We start from the raw sequence: 18,749 nt of genomic DNA, 5'->3' as shown, positions 1-18,749 counted from the left end.
GAACTAGATGACCTGAAAGTCCCCTTTCCAACTCAAGCCATTCTATGATAAGCTCTGCCCTGGGCAGGGGAACTCAGCAGGAGCAATAGCCAGAGGAGCCCAGGCACCCTCCCCACCAGCTCTGCCACCACATGAGGCAACATCTTTGCATCACCAGTCCTGCAGGACGGGTTGTTTTTCCTCTCTGCTGTCACCTTTTCCTTCATATGGCAGAAAGCACTCACCTCTTGGGTTTTTTACTAAATTCTTGTATTGTATTTCTGCACTTCTTGAATTACCTACTCCATTTCAGGCAGACTAGAGCCATTCCTGCCTGGTTCTGCTGCTGTCTTCAGTGTTTCCTTCTTTAATAATGGAAGACCAAAGGAAAAGAAACAAATACTGAAACCAGCACCAGCTCCATTCCAAACCCAAGTGCATGCTAAAGATGTTTTCATAGCCCCAAAAAGCACTTCATTCATCACTTCTGGAGGAAAGATGCACCAACTTAAGAGCAGGGTGAAAGCCAGAGAGGATAAATAATTGTGACATGGCTGCTCTAGAAGACACCCTCCCTGCCCCACACTTAGAGGATGCCTGGGGGGTCTTTTTGTCCTTTAACCCACACACTTGGGTCTGGGACAAGTGATTAAAGGTCCAGGACAGATGAGGTGCAGAAGCTCATGTGATAAGTGCACACAAAACATATAACACACTCCTTTTCATGTGTCCACTCTGAGATAATTTTTCACATGTTGGAAATACAGATGATTTTAGCCTGGGTCCATCTGGTTTCCCAAATAACCTGTCTATTTGATAAATAACATAAATTAAATTAGACAAGACAAACAAATAGTTTTTTTTCTCTCCCCCTTTCAGTCTCTTGGCAAAAAGGGAAAAAAAAATATAAGGGAAAGAAAACATAATTCAGTGACTGCCTTGAGCCCCTGAGGAGCCATGCAGTGGTGAAAGCTATGATTATAAACGTGTCTGCAATGTTAACCTTTAACACAGACCAAAGGCCGTCCCTTCCTCTGATTAATAAGTTCTTCTTTAATTTCTTCACTATCATTTAGGTTCCTAAGAGCTCATTCTCTCTGCAGACTCAGCAGGTAATAGTGCTTACTTAGTTTAGCAGCACTCCTCATCAAGGCGGTGAGTCTAGGATCAGAGCTCAGATTCAAAAGGCTTTATTCTTCTCGTCCCTCATGCAGGAAAGGGAAACTGAGACACGGAGGCATGTGATTATCACAGCTGTCTAACTCAGATGAAAACCTGGTGACCTACAAAGGTACAGCCACTTTTGCATCTCCTGCAAAGTCAAAATCAAAGAGCACCAGTCCCAACTCTCAGCTGTAACTGCGATTAGGAAGGAAAAGTGGCAAATGAAGTGGAAAGGAGCTCTTCCTTCAGCCCAGGACAGCCCTGCAGAGGCGCTTTCTGTGCAGGCTGAGATGCACCACTGCCCCAGGGCTGTGTGCAGGACCCTCATCCACATGTCAGCCCTCTCTGCCTCAATCCTCAGGCTGTCCCTCCTACCAGCCTCAGACCACGCTTGGCACTTCCAGCAGCAACAGGGGGGGATTTTCCTCCCCTTTAGCACAGCAGCATTGTCGCAGTGCCAGGAGGGGCAAGCAGAATCAATACCTGCAAATGAGAAGCCAAAGCTGAGTTAATGTGCCAGACAGGAGGTGGGGCAGGGGCAGCCCTGGAAGAGCAGCCAGAGCGATGAGATGGATGGGAGCAGGTCAGCAGCAAACACCAGGACAAAACCCACAGTGCTTATCCCTGGTGGGAAGATGGAGTCTGGCACAACAAGCATCAGGAGCATCAATCCCTCCTGCTACTGAGATTCCAGCTCCTACAGAACTTGCCCCTGGCTTCCTACCACTGGAACACAGCATGGAATATACTCCCATGCAAGGAATTCCTGGTGTGCAATGTAGTGCTTACCAGCATTTCACAAACCACAAACTACCAAAAGGTTGTTGTGGAAGGAACAGCTACTCAAGCAGTAGCCAGAAATCTTCCATTCTATGTATTTCTATTTATAAGCTCTTCAAGCCCAACACTTTTTCTGCTCTTGGTTCCAAAACAAAACATATTTTGAAGGAAAAATCCTAAAGAGAAAGCAAAACAAATGCCATCACTGTGCTAGCATATGCTGAGGAGAGGCCAGCAAGACCACTAGGACAAAACCAACCCTCTAAAAGGTGCTCATCACACTACTGCTTTATACTGTACATGTAGCAATTATAAATCTATATAAATTTAATCCTTTGCAATGTCACAGAGCATGGAAAACTGTTCAGAATTTTCCCCTTCAGTCAAGAGTATAGCTTAAGCTTTACTTATTCTTCTTTCCCCTTTTGCTAGCGAAGAGCATTCTCTTGCTGCTCTCTAGTGGCAGGTATCACCAGCAAAATTGAGAAGATGCTCAATTGCAGCTTTGCATGTTACTGCCCCAAATAAATCTGTGCTGAATTAGTACAACTTACAAATCAGTGCAAACACCATGATAGAGAAATCTGGATACATGAACTGGATATTCAGGTATCTTCTACCAGTAATGCTGTCCAAGAAACATCTCATAAATCACCCTTCCTCCTTCATTCTCTTCCCTAAACTTTCCACCCCAAAACCAGGTTACACTAATTACTAGAATTGCCAGAAGGAACTAAGCACACCACAAGCCAATGACAGAGGAAGTTCTGTCTAAGAGTTAACAAAACCAAAACTACTGAAGCAGTTAAAAGAAACATTCTTAAGAAGAATTTTATGCAAACCTAAGTGGTTTGCATAATAGGAAGGATTTGATAACTTGAGAATTTACCCTCCAATAGACATGGCAGGGATGTGTTTTTATTGTATTAGTGCCGCTGTTCCTAGAGAAAAGCTTAGTTGTGGCTACAAAAGAAAAGCAGCAATGAAGAAAAAAAGCCCAAAAAAGCCCAGAAGAGACAGAGATAGACAAACAATATGGGGGAAGAAAACCCCATAGATACAACTAAGTGAAATCCTGTACATTAATTCCAACTGCCTCAATCAAAATTAAAGCCAGGTTTTATTGTAAAGTTGCACTCCAATTAAGTACCATAATTCTTTATAAACATAATATACAGTAAAATACTTTACATGCAGCACACCAGGCATGTGATGGTACAAAATTTACAGTTCAGGATACTTGCGCAACAGAGCCGCTAACCTCAGTATGTGACATCAAGTCCTAAAGATGTTTAGCCTTACAGAGAGGACTATTACTATTATCTGGTCCCTACTTTAACACATTCAACATGTAATCAGAAAGGTCAGAAATACTTCATATTCTGTCTCAGGTTTCTTTCTTCTTTAGAATAGCTGTGGACGGGTCTTTACCATCTAATTTCCTCATTCTAGGGAGGGCCATTCTGAACTAGCTGTTCAGAAATGGATGATTTCTTTTGGATGAGTGCAGCAGGAAGGATTAGATGATGGCAGCAGGAATGATTATTTAAGAGCCTTCATTCGGGCAAAACAAACCAAACAGCTCCCCCCCAAAGCAAATAACCCCCGACATACCTCCTTTTCCTCTCCCACACCTGTTATTCACATTTTTCCCTCTCCCCACACATACACACATGTATGAATGTAACTTGGAAAGAAATCATTATTAAACTGCCTCATAAAAGACCAGGACCTTTTTTAAAAGTATACATTTCAAATATAAATTAGTGCTTCTTAAAACATCAAGCTAATAAATGCTTAGCATTAGAGAAAGTAAGACACTGGAGGAAGCCATAGGCAGCTTCATACTGCAAGTGTAAACAACGTATGTCCCACGACAGTTAACACTGCTTTCTCCTACCCCAAATTGCAGACATACCTCCTTCATCTGTGCTTTAAGCAGCATTTCTGCATCATACCTGTCACACCAATGGTATTTTCAGATGGAAGTGATACCACTGATACATGTGAGATTCTGTGAGGACAGTATAAGGTAGTGTAAAAGTTTCCTTAAAGCTTGGGAAAGACCAAGTTAGCATTTCATTCCAAACCAAGCATGGATTTTGTGCTCTCATTTGCCACAGAGAACTGAGAAAAAAGGGGAATAAACAAAACCATTGCCTGGAAATTACTGGAACTTGTGAACTAAGTGACAGCTCAAGAGCATACAGCAACTTGTTTACCTTCCTGATGCTTGCTGGCAGATTTGCAAGATAAACCACAGCTGGCAAAGAGACCAGATACAACCTCTGGCCCTAAACAGAAATACTCAGCTCTCCAAGTACTGGAATATGCTTCGGCTTTGACTTGTTTCCTCTGTGCTGTCCACCCTAGACCGCTTGGCCAGAGGTGTTATTACTGCAGAAGGACCTCTTTTCTTCACCTACAATAAGATAGATTAGAATATATAAAATCTCCAGAAAGTTCAAATTCTGAATTATGAGAGAATTATTTGGTGCAAAAGCACACACTAGGAAACCATGGGGAATATTTAAAACAGCAATGCTCTTAACTGCTTGGCAGTGCTTTGTGCCTGTACGTTCAGATGATCTACACAAGTGGCAGCACATTCCACACCGATCTTTACCTGAAGTTTGGATTTCTCCTTTGCCTCTTCACTCTTGTCTGGGGAAAGTGTATGAAAGACAAAATTCCTTGAATTTCGAGGTGCATTTGGATTAAGATCTGATATTGCTGCTAGTTTCTGAAGGACGGCTTTAGGTCTGTTCAATAGAGACCCGCTTTTTATCTGAAGAACAAAGAAATGCTGCGTTAAACCACTCACACGAGGAAAAGGCAGCTCTTCTAGTAGGTTACTCTTAGTAGAAAAACTACCCCTGCTACACAAACTAGAAATGGGCAGAACCTAGGGGCAGCTGACTGCTGTGTTCTACAGACATGGTTTGGAAATGCCATTTTTCAGAACCATCACCAACCTGGACGTCAGGGGCTGGTCTGAATGCTTCAAATGGGTTCCTGGGTAACAGCGCTGTGTCTTGTGCCACTACTGCTGGGCTTGCTAAGAAAGACAGAGGAAAATGTCAGGTTCTGAACTTCATCTGGAAGGCTATACTTTTATATTGAACTGCAAAAATTGAGAACAGGCAGTAAATACTGTGTGTATGGGAATCTGCATCAAATTATAATATGAGCCATGCAACAGAGATGACGGGCAATTAGTTCCATCAGTCAGAAGGGAAAATATGGTCTTGAAACAGCTTTTCTCTTGAGTCATGTTTTTGCCACAACCCAGGAACGCTTAAATTAGTTTTCACTACATTATACAGTTTTCCTTAAGTCACAGGTATTTGGAGAAGCTGCTAGGCTGTATGTCACTAACAATCCACTTCTCTGCAACTTACAGGCAAGCAAAGGAAGACTAAAAGACTAAACAAAGATGTGTTTCCATTCTACAACATTTGTTTCAAAAAGAAACATAATATTTTATGATGTAAATACATACAATTATCACCCACCTTGCAGCTGCATATTTTTCATACTTTTACACCTTCAGCTTTCCAAGTTGTGGAAGACTTAAGCTTGGACTGGTATAAGAAAACTAGACATGAGTTTTCTGATCCATGGCCTGTTTTCCTGGAGACCACAAGTACTGACTGAAAGTTGAACTTTTTCTCTCTTATTTGACTTTCACTTCAATAAGTAAGCTTACCTTTCTTCTGTAGGGACTTGGCAGTTACTTTTTTTGCTAGCTTCATGAACTGGCTGTCTTCACCTATTTCCTCCTCCTCCTCCTGCTCTTTATTTTTTTCCTTCTGTAGCAGAGAGAAAACACTTCGTAAAGTTGAAAAAGTTCATATTAAGAACAAACATTTGGTATTTTACGTAGACCAAGTCTTTGTGTTATGTAAATTAATATATTAATTTTTATTTACTTTGTAAATATGTATTGCAATTTCTCAGATACTTTATCATCCTATTCATGAACAGCAAACCTGTAGCCTCACATTCAGCTGATGAATCTGACCTAACACTGAAACTTCCAAAACATGAAGCAGCAGAGCAGATTTAGTCCAGCTTTGAAGCTGACTTGTTTCAGAGTGTATTTGTTTGGCCTCTCCCTTCTGAATTAGTTTCTCTTTGTCCAATATTCATAGAAGAGTAGAATTCATGATGAATTCAGAGACATATTTAGGAACAGTATTGTTTCTAGAGTTGAAACTTGAGGAGCTAGCAATTTCATATCTAGCTAAGGTATAAACACTAAGCAAGATGTCTTTCTTGAAGGTAACAAATACCTGCTCACGAAGCCACTGTTCTCGTTCAAATCGCTCTTTCCTCCATTTCACTTCTGTCTCATCAAATTGTTCATTTTCATCATCATTATCTGAGTCTCTCTGGAACAAGTCAACCTGTGAATCATAATCTAGACAGAGAAAAAAGCATCCATTTTAAAAGAGGCATAAAATACGTAAAAACACAAAAAAACCCCAAACCAAACCAAGCAAGCAAAAAAACCCAAAACAACCCCAAAACCAGACATCCTCTCCCCAGTTCATTTCTGAAAGCCTTTCTTTACTTCTGGAGGACTACTGAGAGCTACTTCATCTGCACACACACTCTTCGCAATCTTTCACCCCCATCTATTAACTATGGATTAGAAAGACACCTATGTTTTTCCATCTGAATCTCCTCATCCTGCCAGGGCCATCGCTATGCAGGTCACCATCAATGAGGTATCTCTCCTGGTACAGGCGTAACTGGCGCTTGTCATCATCTAGCATTGCCTTCCTGTCAACACCGGAGAAAGTGAGGGGGTTAGTCCAACTGACTAGCCAAGAGCCATGACTCCACACACAAAAATACATGCTAATACTGTAACTGACATGTGTAACTTCTGTACTTGATTTTCTAATTCCTCTTCATCAGGGAGCTCCTCATCAATAACCTCTTCTTCATACTCATTGAGGTCTTCACCATCATATTCATCCTCACTTCCCACATCACTCCCCGACAGCTCTGCTTCATCTTCCATGAACTCCTGCAGTCTTCTATAAAAGCACATTAAAAGAGTTCAGTTCAGCCGACCAATAGTCATCACACAAACCTTCTGAAAGCAAGATTTATCTTCTGACATAGAACATATCCTAAATGAGAAATTACTTTAGTTCTTGCACATCTAACATGCACAGCCTGCCAACATGCAGCGCTCCAAGTTATCATCACCACATTCCTTGCCAGTTGCCTACCAAATGGGATGGCAATGATAACTTCCAACTAGATGTTTTACTTACTAGAACAAAAAAATATCTTAAGATATGAGGAATGACAGCAATACTCCTGCATCCCTTTTCTTGGTAAAAAAAAAAAAATGTTGTACTGCTTTCACTGTTGTCTTTTGATTTCCATCTATAATGAAAATTATAATGGAATTCCTCTATAATCCACCAGCAGAGTTAAACTCATTCAACGCAACAGCACGAAAGTAAACAAACCAACCAGAGACAACATCACATAATCATTAGCTACTAATGCTGAGGATGGAATAATTACAGACTAAATTCCTAGTGCTATTAATATTCTGTTCTGTCTAACAATTAAGATACAAAAAAGATTTACTTACAATTTTTTCTTCAAGACTCGTCTATGTCTCAACAATTGTTCTTCTTCATCACTCATTTCTGCTGCTTCACCATCACTGTTTCCATCTTTTTCATCCTGTCAAAGAGTTTTCAGGAATGAATAGATTTCTGGAAGTGGATTGCTTTGCTGCTTTTGCTCTTCAATCAATAACACAAACTAAACCAGCAGAGATTTTTCAGAGGATTTGCTATGCTATGATGCTTTATCCAGTATACCATAATATTAAGGAGATTTTTAAAATGATCCAAACATTGCTCTTAAAGTACTTTCAGTAGCTTGATATGGAAGTATCAATATTTTGCATTGATGGTTATAATTAAAAAACTAAGGAGATAAATGGAATTCTCTTAGTCAGAATGCTGCAGCAGTTGCCTTGCTCCATCAGTTCATACCTCTTCACTTTCGAAGGCATTGTCATCTGTTAAAAGCTGAAAGCCACCGAGTTCTTCTTCCTCCTCTTCATCTTCCTCTTCCCTAAGGGAAAAGTAAATGAAAGAAATACACATTTTCACCTCCAATGATGGCTTTGCAATCATTCATAGCAAAGTTTCTACCTCAACATCAGCTGCTATCAAGCAATTACCTGGGAGTGCTCAAAGAGCTACAGTCTCTCAGCAGTATTTAGCTTTAAGTGCCCCAAATCCCCACTAGAAGTGGTATTTTAAGACCTCAGGTCTTCACTTGCAGAAACCATGGGACAAGTACTAATTTCTGAGTTTGTTTCCCTTTAAAATTCCTCTTCCATCCCTTTAGCATTCCCATTTGTTAAGCCTCATTATCCTTTTATTAGGCAGCTATATACCTTTCTCATTTAATCAATGGAAAAAGTGCAAGTATCCAACTTAGATTTGGTTCCAGCAGTTTGGCAACAGCCCAGAACAGAACCCAAAAGTCCTACTTTCTAACAACGTTGTCTCAGTTTGAGGGAAGTTCAGCATTTTTTACTATCAGTGAAAGACGAAGCAGAATTTCCCTTCACAGTACTGTGGGAAATGGTACATGCTGCCAATTCAGTGCCAATTTGCACTATTCCTCTCCTTTACCTCCAAAACAGACCACGCTTTTGCTTACAGCATTTTGAAGTTGAACATAAAAACACATTAAGAGTGAAATAAGACAAGTACTACTGCAAGCTTTTGCAGATTTTAGGAAGAACAATGCTAACCTGTCTGTGGGAAAGGAGCCTGAACATAGTGCTAGAGCTTCTGCCATTGGATCTTCTACGTCACTGTCTTTTTCTGCCTTGGAAGATACTGAAGATGCCCATGTTGGGGAACCTGCTACAAAAAGTAATAAGATGGCAACTTATCAGACAGATATACTTCTACTCTTCCAATGTAAGAGCATCCTAGCATGGTCCCACAAAGGGAAGTAATTGTTAATGCTCTCAGAAGTTCCACATTTGGCATTAGTTCCTTAGCATAAAGCTTGCAAATCAAGCAAAGCTGAAAACAGAATTCAAGACATACTCTGAGACACAAATTTTCCTGAACAAAGATTGAGCAATTCTTCCATGTTCTGCTTTTTGTTGCTGCTGGTATTTGGCTCGTGTTCAGCTTGACTGCTAAACTTTCCAGAACACAAATCCAGTAATTCATCCATATTGGCATCCATCGCATTCTCATCCATACTAGCCAGGGTCAGCTGATGCTTGGAGGACTGGTATTTATTCCTGTGTTGTCCAACATTCAAAAACCTGAAGGAAAGGCTGTAGTTAGAAAGCTCTTGCTGGTCTCTATGTCCTATTTCTGTTAAGGGGCACAAAACACCATGCTTTACACCTATTACTTACCCATCTGCATCAAGCAGCTGGCTCTGAGTGTCATCTTCCAGAGAAAATTGAAACTGTGACTCCCCAGCCCCTGGTAATAAACTCTTTGGTTCAGGAGAGGCATTATACAGATCCTGGGAATCTTCTATGGGAAGAGAGGGCTCAGATGTCTTTCCTGAGCTCTAGTCAAAGGAACATACAAATATACAAGTCATTTGTCTTGCAAGCCTAGAATTCAAAAGCAAAAATGGGATAAAACATTTAAGCTATTTTAAAGGATTAACACCATGCAGGAATCAAATATGTCCAGACTGCTCTGATAAATCACAGGAGCTCACTGTTGTGTAGCCCATGTAAGTATGCTTAAAAAAGTATTTATAATGTACATATTTTAGATATAAAAAACACATTACAGCACCTTTTCTTTGATGTTTTAGAATATAAGTTTTTATAATGTCATTTTTATCCTTTCCAGTGCAGAGATATTTTAAACTCCAGGGACAGTTTACTTTTCTGAAATCTTACTCACATAGGAGTATTTGGCTAGATGTTGCCTTCTGGTATTACTTTTTTTCATAGATCTGACAGGCACAATAAAATCACTACCCACCGAGTTAATATATGATAGGAACAGGCCTCTGAACCTTACCTTGGAAGCAGAGCTGATGAAGCTTGTTTTGAAAAAACCTGGTGAAGGCGACCTGAAACCTCCTGCTGCAGATAAGAAGTTCCCTCCACGTGATGTCTGTTTGTTACAGGGCTGATATGATGGAATCATGGAGCCAATCAACTCAAAGCTGCTGTTATGGCTATTCTCTTTTGCTAGTGTTGGTAAGGAAAACGAATCATCATCCTCTGGAAAAAAAAGTTATTAATACAGTGCTTAACTTTTGTGATCCAGTAAAACCTAAAGATACTGTTTTGCAACACTGACACCTTGCTAGAAATTCACTCTCTTGTGCTCATGTTGGATTTCTTTCTTCAAAGGATGCGTATTACACTTCTTAGTGAATTTCATCTTATTGATTTCTGACTGTTTCTATATGTTTTTCAGTATTATTCTGAGCTTTATTTTCCTCTAGCTTTTTTCAAGCCCTCCCATTTTTTTGCCAGTCTAAACTTTTATAATTATACTGTATAACTATACAGGTGATGAAATAACAAAGATATCAAATACCATCTCAAATAGAAGCTTCTGTGTGTGCCACGTGAAAGAAAAAAAGCACTAGTTACCAAAACAGTTCTAATTTACCTAACTTGGTAGGTCCTTTGTCTGCCGCTTCTTCCATTTCAAGTTTCTCATCAGGAAGAGAATATCTACAATTCATTAAACAAAATACATTTGTCAGTATACACAAGATGAACATGATTGTCAAACCTAATGGCAAAACATAAGGTAACACACCAAAATACATCTGGTTCACTTCAATTATTCCACTAAACAACAGCTACAGACATTAAGTTCTTTAAAGCAAATATATATGAATGCACATGTAACTACTGAAAATACCTATAAGAAGTACTTTAACTAAGAATACCTGTGTATTTCAAATGTAAATTTTAAAATGCTCAGGCATCATTTTTAAAGCCTAGTTTATTTACCCCATTTTTGAGGAGCTGTCCTTAAAAAGCATCAATGTAGACTCTGTTGAAGGTGGTTTGAGAACAGAATCACTGTGCACGGATTTCTCCAGCTTTTCTCCATCGATTGATTCTTTGTCAGTTTCTTTATCACAGTCTTCAACATGTTTCTCTTCTGTATCTTCATTATCCCCCTCTGCTTCACCAAGCAGAAATTCCACATTCTAAAACACATCCCCAAGCACAGCAGAGATTCTTTGATCTGTCAGCTTCCTTGCATTCTTTTCAAGAAAACATTTTAACACAAAGGATGAAGCTGAGTGACATTCACAGTTCTTACATGCACTTATTCCACTCAGACAACTGACACAGAGGTGCTTGAAACAGCCAAGCTATTCTGATCCTTTTTCAAAAGGAAAGGCAAATCCTACCCCAGATTGGGCAGGTGTCCTCAGATTATCCCCTGCTAGCAATGAGCCAAGGATATATAAAAAGAGAAGGGTTGTTTTATACACTTATATTTGGTTTTGGTACTGTTTAAGCAAAGAAATATGAAAAGAAAATATGAATAAATTCAGTTTTAGACAATCCAAACCTCGAACATGCCAACTACAGCAATTTTTTAGCTTCTAGGAAGAACCCTCCCAGTTTCCCTATTACTAACATACAAAAGTCTCATTTCATTGGAGGGAGGCAACAGAACTGAGAAGCTGTATGTTCTGCAAAAATATTGCCTACAGACCTCATGATTGCCTTCTTCCTCTTCTTCAGACTCATCTGTCATCTCTTCCTCCTCCTCCTCTTCCTCCTCCAACATCTCCTCATTATCCAGTTTAAACAACGCTTGCCGCTTCTGGCGTTCCTCAGTCCTGCGGAGTTTCATGGCCTCCTGGAGTTTAGCCTTCAGCGCTTGGAGCTTTTCACCTGCACAGAAGTGAAGGAACCCATTAGATGTGCGACAGCGAATCCTTAACCTCACTGCCTTCCAGCATCCAAATCAAGCGTAACTACATGCATAAGAAGGGAAGAGTTACTTGGGTTTAAATGTTTTTATGAATTGATCTGACAGCTGTAAGAGCTGGAGCAGTTTCAATGAGCTCAATGTAGAGACAACACAATCTCATGAATTATGAAGACTCCTCATTATCCATAAACTCCACTAGTGCAGCACACTGAGAATAGAATCTGTCTCTCCACTCTCTTTTGGGAACAAGAGCAGCCAGTTGCCATGGGCAGATGTGCACATGAAATAAGAGCAGCTAAAAATAACACATGCTCATAAAGCCGGCCAAAGAACCTATTTGTTTTTCCAACTGATACTATGGGAGAGTCACATGCAAATTCTGTTTGCAAATACACACAATTCTATTAGAAGCTGCAGTATAGAAATAAGGCAGTATGAGATATCTAATAAATGGTAACAGTTCAGAGGTCTGAGCACTGATTCAGAGGGTGTCCAACAGTGTGAATAGCTGTTGTGGCACAGAGAATTTTCGTACAGAGAAGAAATCCAGAGAACCAGTCACAAAGATCTAACTGAGGTTGTTCTATACTGGGCAGTGCTATTTAAGAGGTCTATTCAAGATTCTTTTTTAAAACAGGGCTATTCATTAGAGAGAACACCCTAATTTCACAGATGTAGATCCCTCCACCTGTATTTCATAGGGCAACACTGGGAAAGGGGGAAAATAAGAGGAGGAGGAGGGAAAGCCAGTTTCTCAATTCAACCATCATCACTTCTCCCACACCAACCTGGCTTGGTGTGGACTGTTCCATCCAGGCTCTCTGCAGCTAACACTGCTGGGACCACATCTGCCTTTAGTTCCTCTTTTCCTTCAGATGTCGTCTCCTTACGAATAATGTTCATGTTTATGGTCCGTTCAACTTTGGATTTTGACGTTTGAAGAGTGTGCTTCAAGAAACGTGCTTTCAAGGCTTCTAATTCTTTAAATACATATTAATTAAACTTTAAAATGCAAATTAAATTCATTTTATAGCATTTAAAAGCATTGAATATTAATGTGTCAAGAGTAGGCCTTGAGATTCCCCCCTCCAAGGAAGTTAGTTAAAAACTCCAATTCTTTATTAAAATATTTGCAAACCCATTCTATTTGACTACTAAAACAATAAACCATTACAGAATATTTCTGATGTAACTTGCACTTAATTGCTATTAGTTAATATTAAATTACCTTATTATTAACCACAGTTTATCCATAAGACCAATTCACTTCCAGACTAGTCTTCCAGTTCTAAATTTCTGTTAACACAAGTACCTAAAACCAGACCCATGGCTGAGAAAAACATTGTTTCTCGGCAGAGATCAGTTTCCCCCATGCATGGAAGTAGCATCCAACCCTTTAGTATCTTTTAATACATAATAGATGTAATGGAATTACAAAATTGCCTATTCATTTGCTATCTTTCCCTGAAACAAGGTCGACTATTTAATATTGATGAACAAATGTTCAAATTCCAGTGCCTAAAAAGACATTAAAACCATTCTTGCTACAAAAGTAACCTTTTGCTTGCTATCCAGCCTTGACTTTTAATAAAGTCAGTGGTAAACACTCCGGAACACAGGCCAGTTTTTCTTTCCAGATAATTACTGCATGTTTTGTTTTGAAGCCATTTGAAAATATGCTCCCATGTGCTTTACATACCAACATAATTCACAGTGGCAAAATGGAAATAAACCATTCACCATTAAATAGTTATCACTGAGCAGCCCTTCAAGCTTTCAAGTATTAAAGACTCACAACTTCCCTTTTAAGCATCAGCTGAAAGAAGAGGGATACCAACATCAAGCAAAGAATCCATAAGTGAACGTGCTTGCCTGTCCTATCACCTAAACAGGACAGAGACCAGGCCTGAAAAAATCTGAGATCTTCCAGTTAAAGTCAGATTAACTCTGCTTACTTGGACTGATGTGATACAATTGCAACAATAAAAGTGATACCTTTACTTGAATCAGATTCATCCAGGTTTATAAAGGATTCATTGCCAGAGTTGATTCTTGGCTTGATGGACGGGTCTATTCCCAGTTCACGAAGTTTATCCAACTTGGACTTCCTCACTTTTTCAGGCTGTGCCACCACTCCAGGCTCCTCTTGTTGATTGCTTTTTTCACATTGTACATCTGGTGCTGTTTCAGCGCTTTGCTCAAGGGCAGCTCCATCAACTGCTAAAGGAATTTCATTCTCTTTTTGTTCACGACGATCATTGCTTAGGAAGTCAGAGCACTGTTCTTCTGTATTATCAGTTGGTACAGTCCCAACTGTCTCACAATCATCACTGTCCTGCTGGGGCTTTTCAGCACAGTCTTCTGTCAAGTTCTTCCCTACATCAGCAAGAGGCTTGTTCACAGTAACACCAACATCTTTGCCAAGAATTGTTTCTGGTTCATTAGCTGCTGATTGATCACTTTCTATCTGTCCATCTTTGCAATCTGTGCTCAAGTTCTTACTGTCTGCAGGCTCTTCATTTAGGGATAGCTGGTATTTAGCAGACCTAACAAGAGAAATATATCACCCATGGCTATTGTGAAACAGAAAAAGAGGATGAGAACAAACTCCATGAGAAAGAAATAATTTTCTAATTATTGTCATTAATGTGCAAGAAGAGGTGTAGGACAAAAGTGTGAGAAAGTTCATTTTGAGGAGATAAGGAAGTGTAAAGTGTAAAGAGTTTGTACTAGTTAGTGACATTTAGTACTATACTACATTTAGTTACTATAGTAGCTTAATACTCACATTACTCAAAAGAAGAGCTATTCCAAGTAAAATGTTGGGGCTCAGTCTGAACCACATTAAAGTAACTTTGCATGAGCATTACTTCATCTGGAGTTACTACTAGGCCCTGATTACTTCAATAGTACAACTGTACCAGGAGTGGAGCATTCCCTTATATTAACAGTGACATACTCCTAATTTCCAGGTGTTCACAGAATTAAATTCAAAGCAACAGCTAAAATTAAACCAGAAAAAGGCTGTGGCTGTACCCACAGAGCACATGTGTATGCCTGTACAACACCTATAGCAAGTCTAGTTAGCCTCAAAAATTATGAAAAAGATATGAGGAAGGTTTAAGTCCTTACTTCAGTAATGCCATGGCATTTCCTTGACATACCGGTCGAGGTCTATGCTTGAAGAAGTCATGAATGCTTTTGGCCTCAGGCACATGATATGGGAGAGACACTGATGATTCTACCAGGGAGAGGAGGTGAAAGAACATTTAAAACATCATCCAAGGCATTTATTTGATATCTCTGAAATTCAAACAAGCTTGACAAGTATCTTGCAGTAGAGACATCCGACTAGGCACAAACAGCACAGTTTAAACCTGAATACAGCAAACACTGCTGTTTGGGAAGGAGTGCCAATTGCAACAGTCTTGAAAACCAAATTCACAACATCTCCATAGATTCATCAGCAAATTGTGATGTTAGTATCAGGGTGGCAGGACCAGTTTTAACTTTACTACATGCCTATCAAGCTCTAAAGATTGCACTAACTTTACACAAGTTTACAGGCTCAAGCGTTTGCACAATTATATTTTTTCATTAGTTACAAAGACACCTTTTAACATGTCCTTGAATAAAAATAGGGTCCTTGCTCCCTTCAACCCTAAAGAGCTCATGCTAGGTGAAAGGTTCTAACCTTTCAAGTAAATTCTTTCAATTTCTCCCCCGTTTTTAATAGTTTATACCCCTCTACATACAAAGTTTTACCTCTAATAAGTCGTTGGGTCTCACTATGCAGTTGTTTAATGGCTTCTTTACTCAACCTTGCTGCTTTCCGCTCCTTAAAGGAAATAAAAGCTTCTGAAGTCAGAAAACAAAATATGGGACTAAGTTTATATTTCTCCCTTTCAAAGAGAAAGGAGTAGAATAAAGCAGCCAGTTAAAAAAAGAAAAAAAAAAAGGGAAAATTAAAACCAGCAAATCAACAGAGCTACTGGGCAGTGTGCATACAAAACACATTTGAGTCGCTACAACAATGGAAAACTTTAAAAAGAATACTACTTCACCTTCCTTTTTGGTTCTTTTATTACAGGTTCCTCATCCTCATCATTAAATACATGTTTGTAGCCTTCATCCTCAGGAAATCGTTCTTTGTTCTACAGTGCATAAAAAGAAACTGATTTAGTTGTCTAGATACACAGGCACTACCAAAGGCAAACAAGTCAGAGGTAAGAAATAAGGGTACAGAACCATCCCTGGTCAGCAAACCCAGCAAGTATTCTCATAAACCAAAACAAATCCCACACAGTGCTTATGGCAGATTTCCAAAGCTCCTGCTATAGCATCATCTTCATAACTTCCCAGGACAACATCTCTCCAAGGACAAAAAGCAAAGGACTGTTCTCTCCTCTGTCATAGCAGTAGAAGCCCACCATCATCAAAAAGAGTTTTAGCACACGTTCAGGTACAAGACTTCCCACTAATAACCAACAATCTTGTATCACTAGCAAATATTACCTTGTATTTTTTCATTTTGTTTTTCACTGCTGCTCGTATTGATTCTATTGACTCTTCATCCTCGTCTTCCTCTTCTAAGCCATTATCAAAGAGTTCTTTGTCATCAAGAAGACATCCACTGTCATTTAAAGGATACCTCTCACGACTATCTACATGCTTGCCATAAGAATAAAATATTTATGTAATTAATTCCAGAAGATCCCTTTCAGTTCTTTAACATTAATTTGACTCTCAAAAGGTCTTGATGAAAGAGGTTAGAAAAAAACATGTCGTGTTTAATCTAGCATCTTGTGTGCCCTGCAAGCCAGTCATATTCACTACTGGAGCAGCATTCCCTATGTGTATGGTAAGTAGGGAATTTCAATAATGACTGAAGACCAAAATGGCTCAGAGGGAATAAATTAACACTTGAAATATGCATTTTATAAATAGCAACAATATGCAACCTCCCAACCAGCTGTTTATCCAGACCAGAATTCCAATTTGAAAGTAGCCCAAAGCTTCCTCCAGAAACACAGCGACACAGAGAAAGCTGAAATCCTGATCAGAGCAGTTCGTGCATGTCACAAACCCCCAAAGAACTCCAAAAATTTCTGCCCAGCTTTACATGCGCTCACTGACATAAAACCATCAAGCACTGGGGTTTGCACTTTCTTTGCAGATGAAACTGGTATGCTCCCTGTGGTGTTCTGTGGATACCACACCTGCTGTGGTAATGTGGATACCAGCAATACTGGAACACTGAAGTCTAACAGCCAAATGCAGTAACATAACTTCGTTGAGAAAATCTCAGATTTTCTACCAAAATACATACCGCTGTGCTAGGCTGCTTCTCTTTTTTCAGCTTTTTAATGGACTCGGCTCTTCTCTCCTTCTCTTTTTTTCTTCTTGATTTTCCTACAGCATTTTTTGTTGTCTCTTCTTCAAAATCCCCTTTAAGCTGTTTGTGTTTTCTGAACTTTTTCCCAGATTTTAGGGGTCTCTCCTCTTCCAACTCATTCTCAGGCAAGACAGACCTGCTTGTTTCAAGGCTTTCAGCCTGCAGCTGGTCAGCAGTGTCACTATCTTCACTATCTAACAGGCCTTGGCGAATCCGATGAGGTTTCTTTTTCCTCTGGGCTGTGTTGTTTTCTTCTTCCTCCCCATTTTCCTTCTCTTTGCCTGGAGTTCCACTCTGCACAAAAGAGCCACCATCATCTCCATCCTCGCTCTCACTGTCCTGAAGCACCTTCTTGCTTTTTGCCTTTTTACGTACAAAAATCTCTTCCTCTGAATCTGATAAAATATATAAAAAGGAATGATGCATGCTACAGGGAGGAAAATGCCACATATTAATTAACAACCACTTCAACATAAAGTTACACATCAGTAAGCAAATCAGCTTGAACTCAAGTTTTCAAAATCCCCTTCTCCCTGTAGGCTGTATATAATTGATCCAGATTGTTTATAGGTGTTTAACCTTTGGAAAAAGGCAAAGCTGAAAAACCCTTCACTGATAGTGACTTGCCTTGAAATACTAGTAAAATCAAGTCATTACACAGGTTAAGCAAATAAAAAGAAGGGAAATAAGCAATTAAGAGACCCACATCCCATTTAACATTTCCCTTTCTGTACCTCAGAAAAAGTGTTTTCAGAGACTTACAGATCTCTGCCCACGTCCTGAGCAACAAAAGTGGCATTTTGGGTTCCTACAGGTTAAACCATGATAACATCCTGAAAAGGTATTTGTAAACTGGAAAACACATCATTGAAGGTAACAACTACCAGGCACAATTCATGGAAGCACTACAGACCTCTGTCATCAGGACACACTGTCCCCTTGCTGAGGAGACCCCGAGAGGCTGTTTCACAGCTGCCCTGGCCGCTGTCAGAGTCACTATCGAGGGGTTTCTGCAAGTCTGAATTCAAATCTTCTAATGGAAGCTACAAAGCAAAATCAGATTTTCCTTACTATAGTGTTATATTGTAATGACTCCTGGCACCGAACTTCACTCCAAAACCTTGGCTAACCCCTTATGCAGTTATATAGACACACATTACCATCGTAAGTAGTATTTGGTATTTATGCGAAGGGAGATTATGACAACTTATTAATACTTAAGGCCAGCTTGCACACAGGAAGAAAAAGAGAGTCCACAAACCAGCTGACCCGCACTGATTATTAAAGCCGTTACAGTGCAAACTTCATTCTCTCACGCGTGCATTTCACCTGAACTAATCAAAAAGGGACTTGAGGAGGATCTTCAGAAAGGCTCCTCCACGACAAGGTGCCCAAGCCCGATGTGCCGGCTTCTTCTGCGGTTGAATGGCCCCTCCCGTGCCCCGGGGAGGGGGGACTATGGAGAGACACCCTCC

General features: G+C 39.8%; 1 protein-coding gene across 1 annotated transcript; it reads right to left on the bottom strand.

The window, feature by feature from the left end:
- Positions 1–4,231: 4,231 nt before the first annotated feature.
- Positions 4,232–18,317, bottom strand: CLSPN (claspin; the record flags this gene model as incomplete). The annotated part of the gene is made up of 24 exons (XM_010015247.1): positions 4,232–4,345; positions 4,550–4,711; positions 4,899–4,981; positions 5,633–5,735; positions 6,219–6,346; positions 6,590–6,711; positions 6,807–6,971; positions 7,544–7,638; positions 7,956–8,037; positions 8,729–8,840; positions 9,033–9,259; positions 9,356–9,516; positions 9,984–10,189; positions 10,587–10,651; positions 10,937–11,139; positions 11,658–11,839; positions 12,668–12,859; positions 13,875–14,425; positions 15,012–15,120; positions 15,645–15,717; positions 15,944–16,033; positions 16,395–16,558; positions 17,211–17,669; positions 18,188–18,317. Coding segments are annotated over 24 exons (3,978 nt in total), but the record flags the coding sequence as incomplete, so codon positions are not given.
- Positions 18,318–18,749: the final 432 nt, after the last annotated feature.

This window comes from Nestor notabilis, unplaced genomic scaffold, assembly GCF_000696875.1.
Source record: "Nestor notabilis isolate BGI_N333 unplaced genomic scaffold, ASM69687v1 scaffold20805, whole genome shotgun sequence".
NCBI classification, from domain to species: domain Eukaryota; kingdom Metazoa; phylum Chordata; class Aves; order Psittaciformes; family Psittacidae; genus Nestor; species Nestor notabilis.
This window is presented reverse-complemented; position numbering and strand designations above follow the sequence as displayed.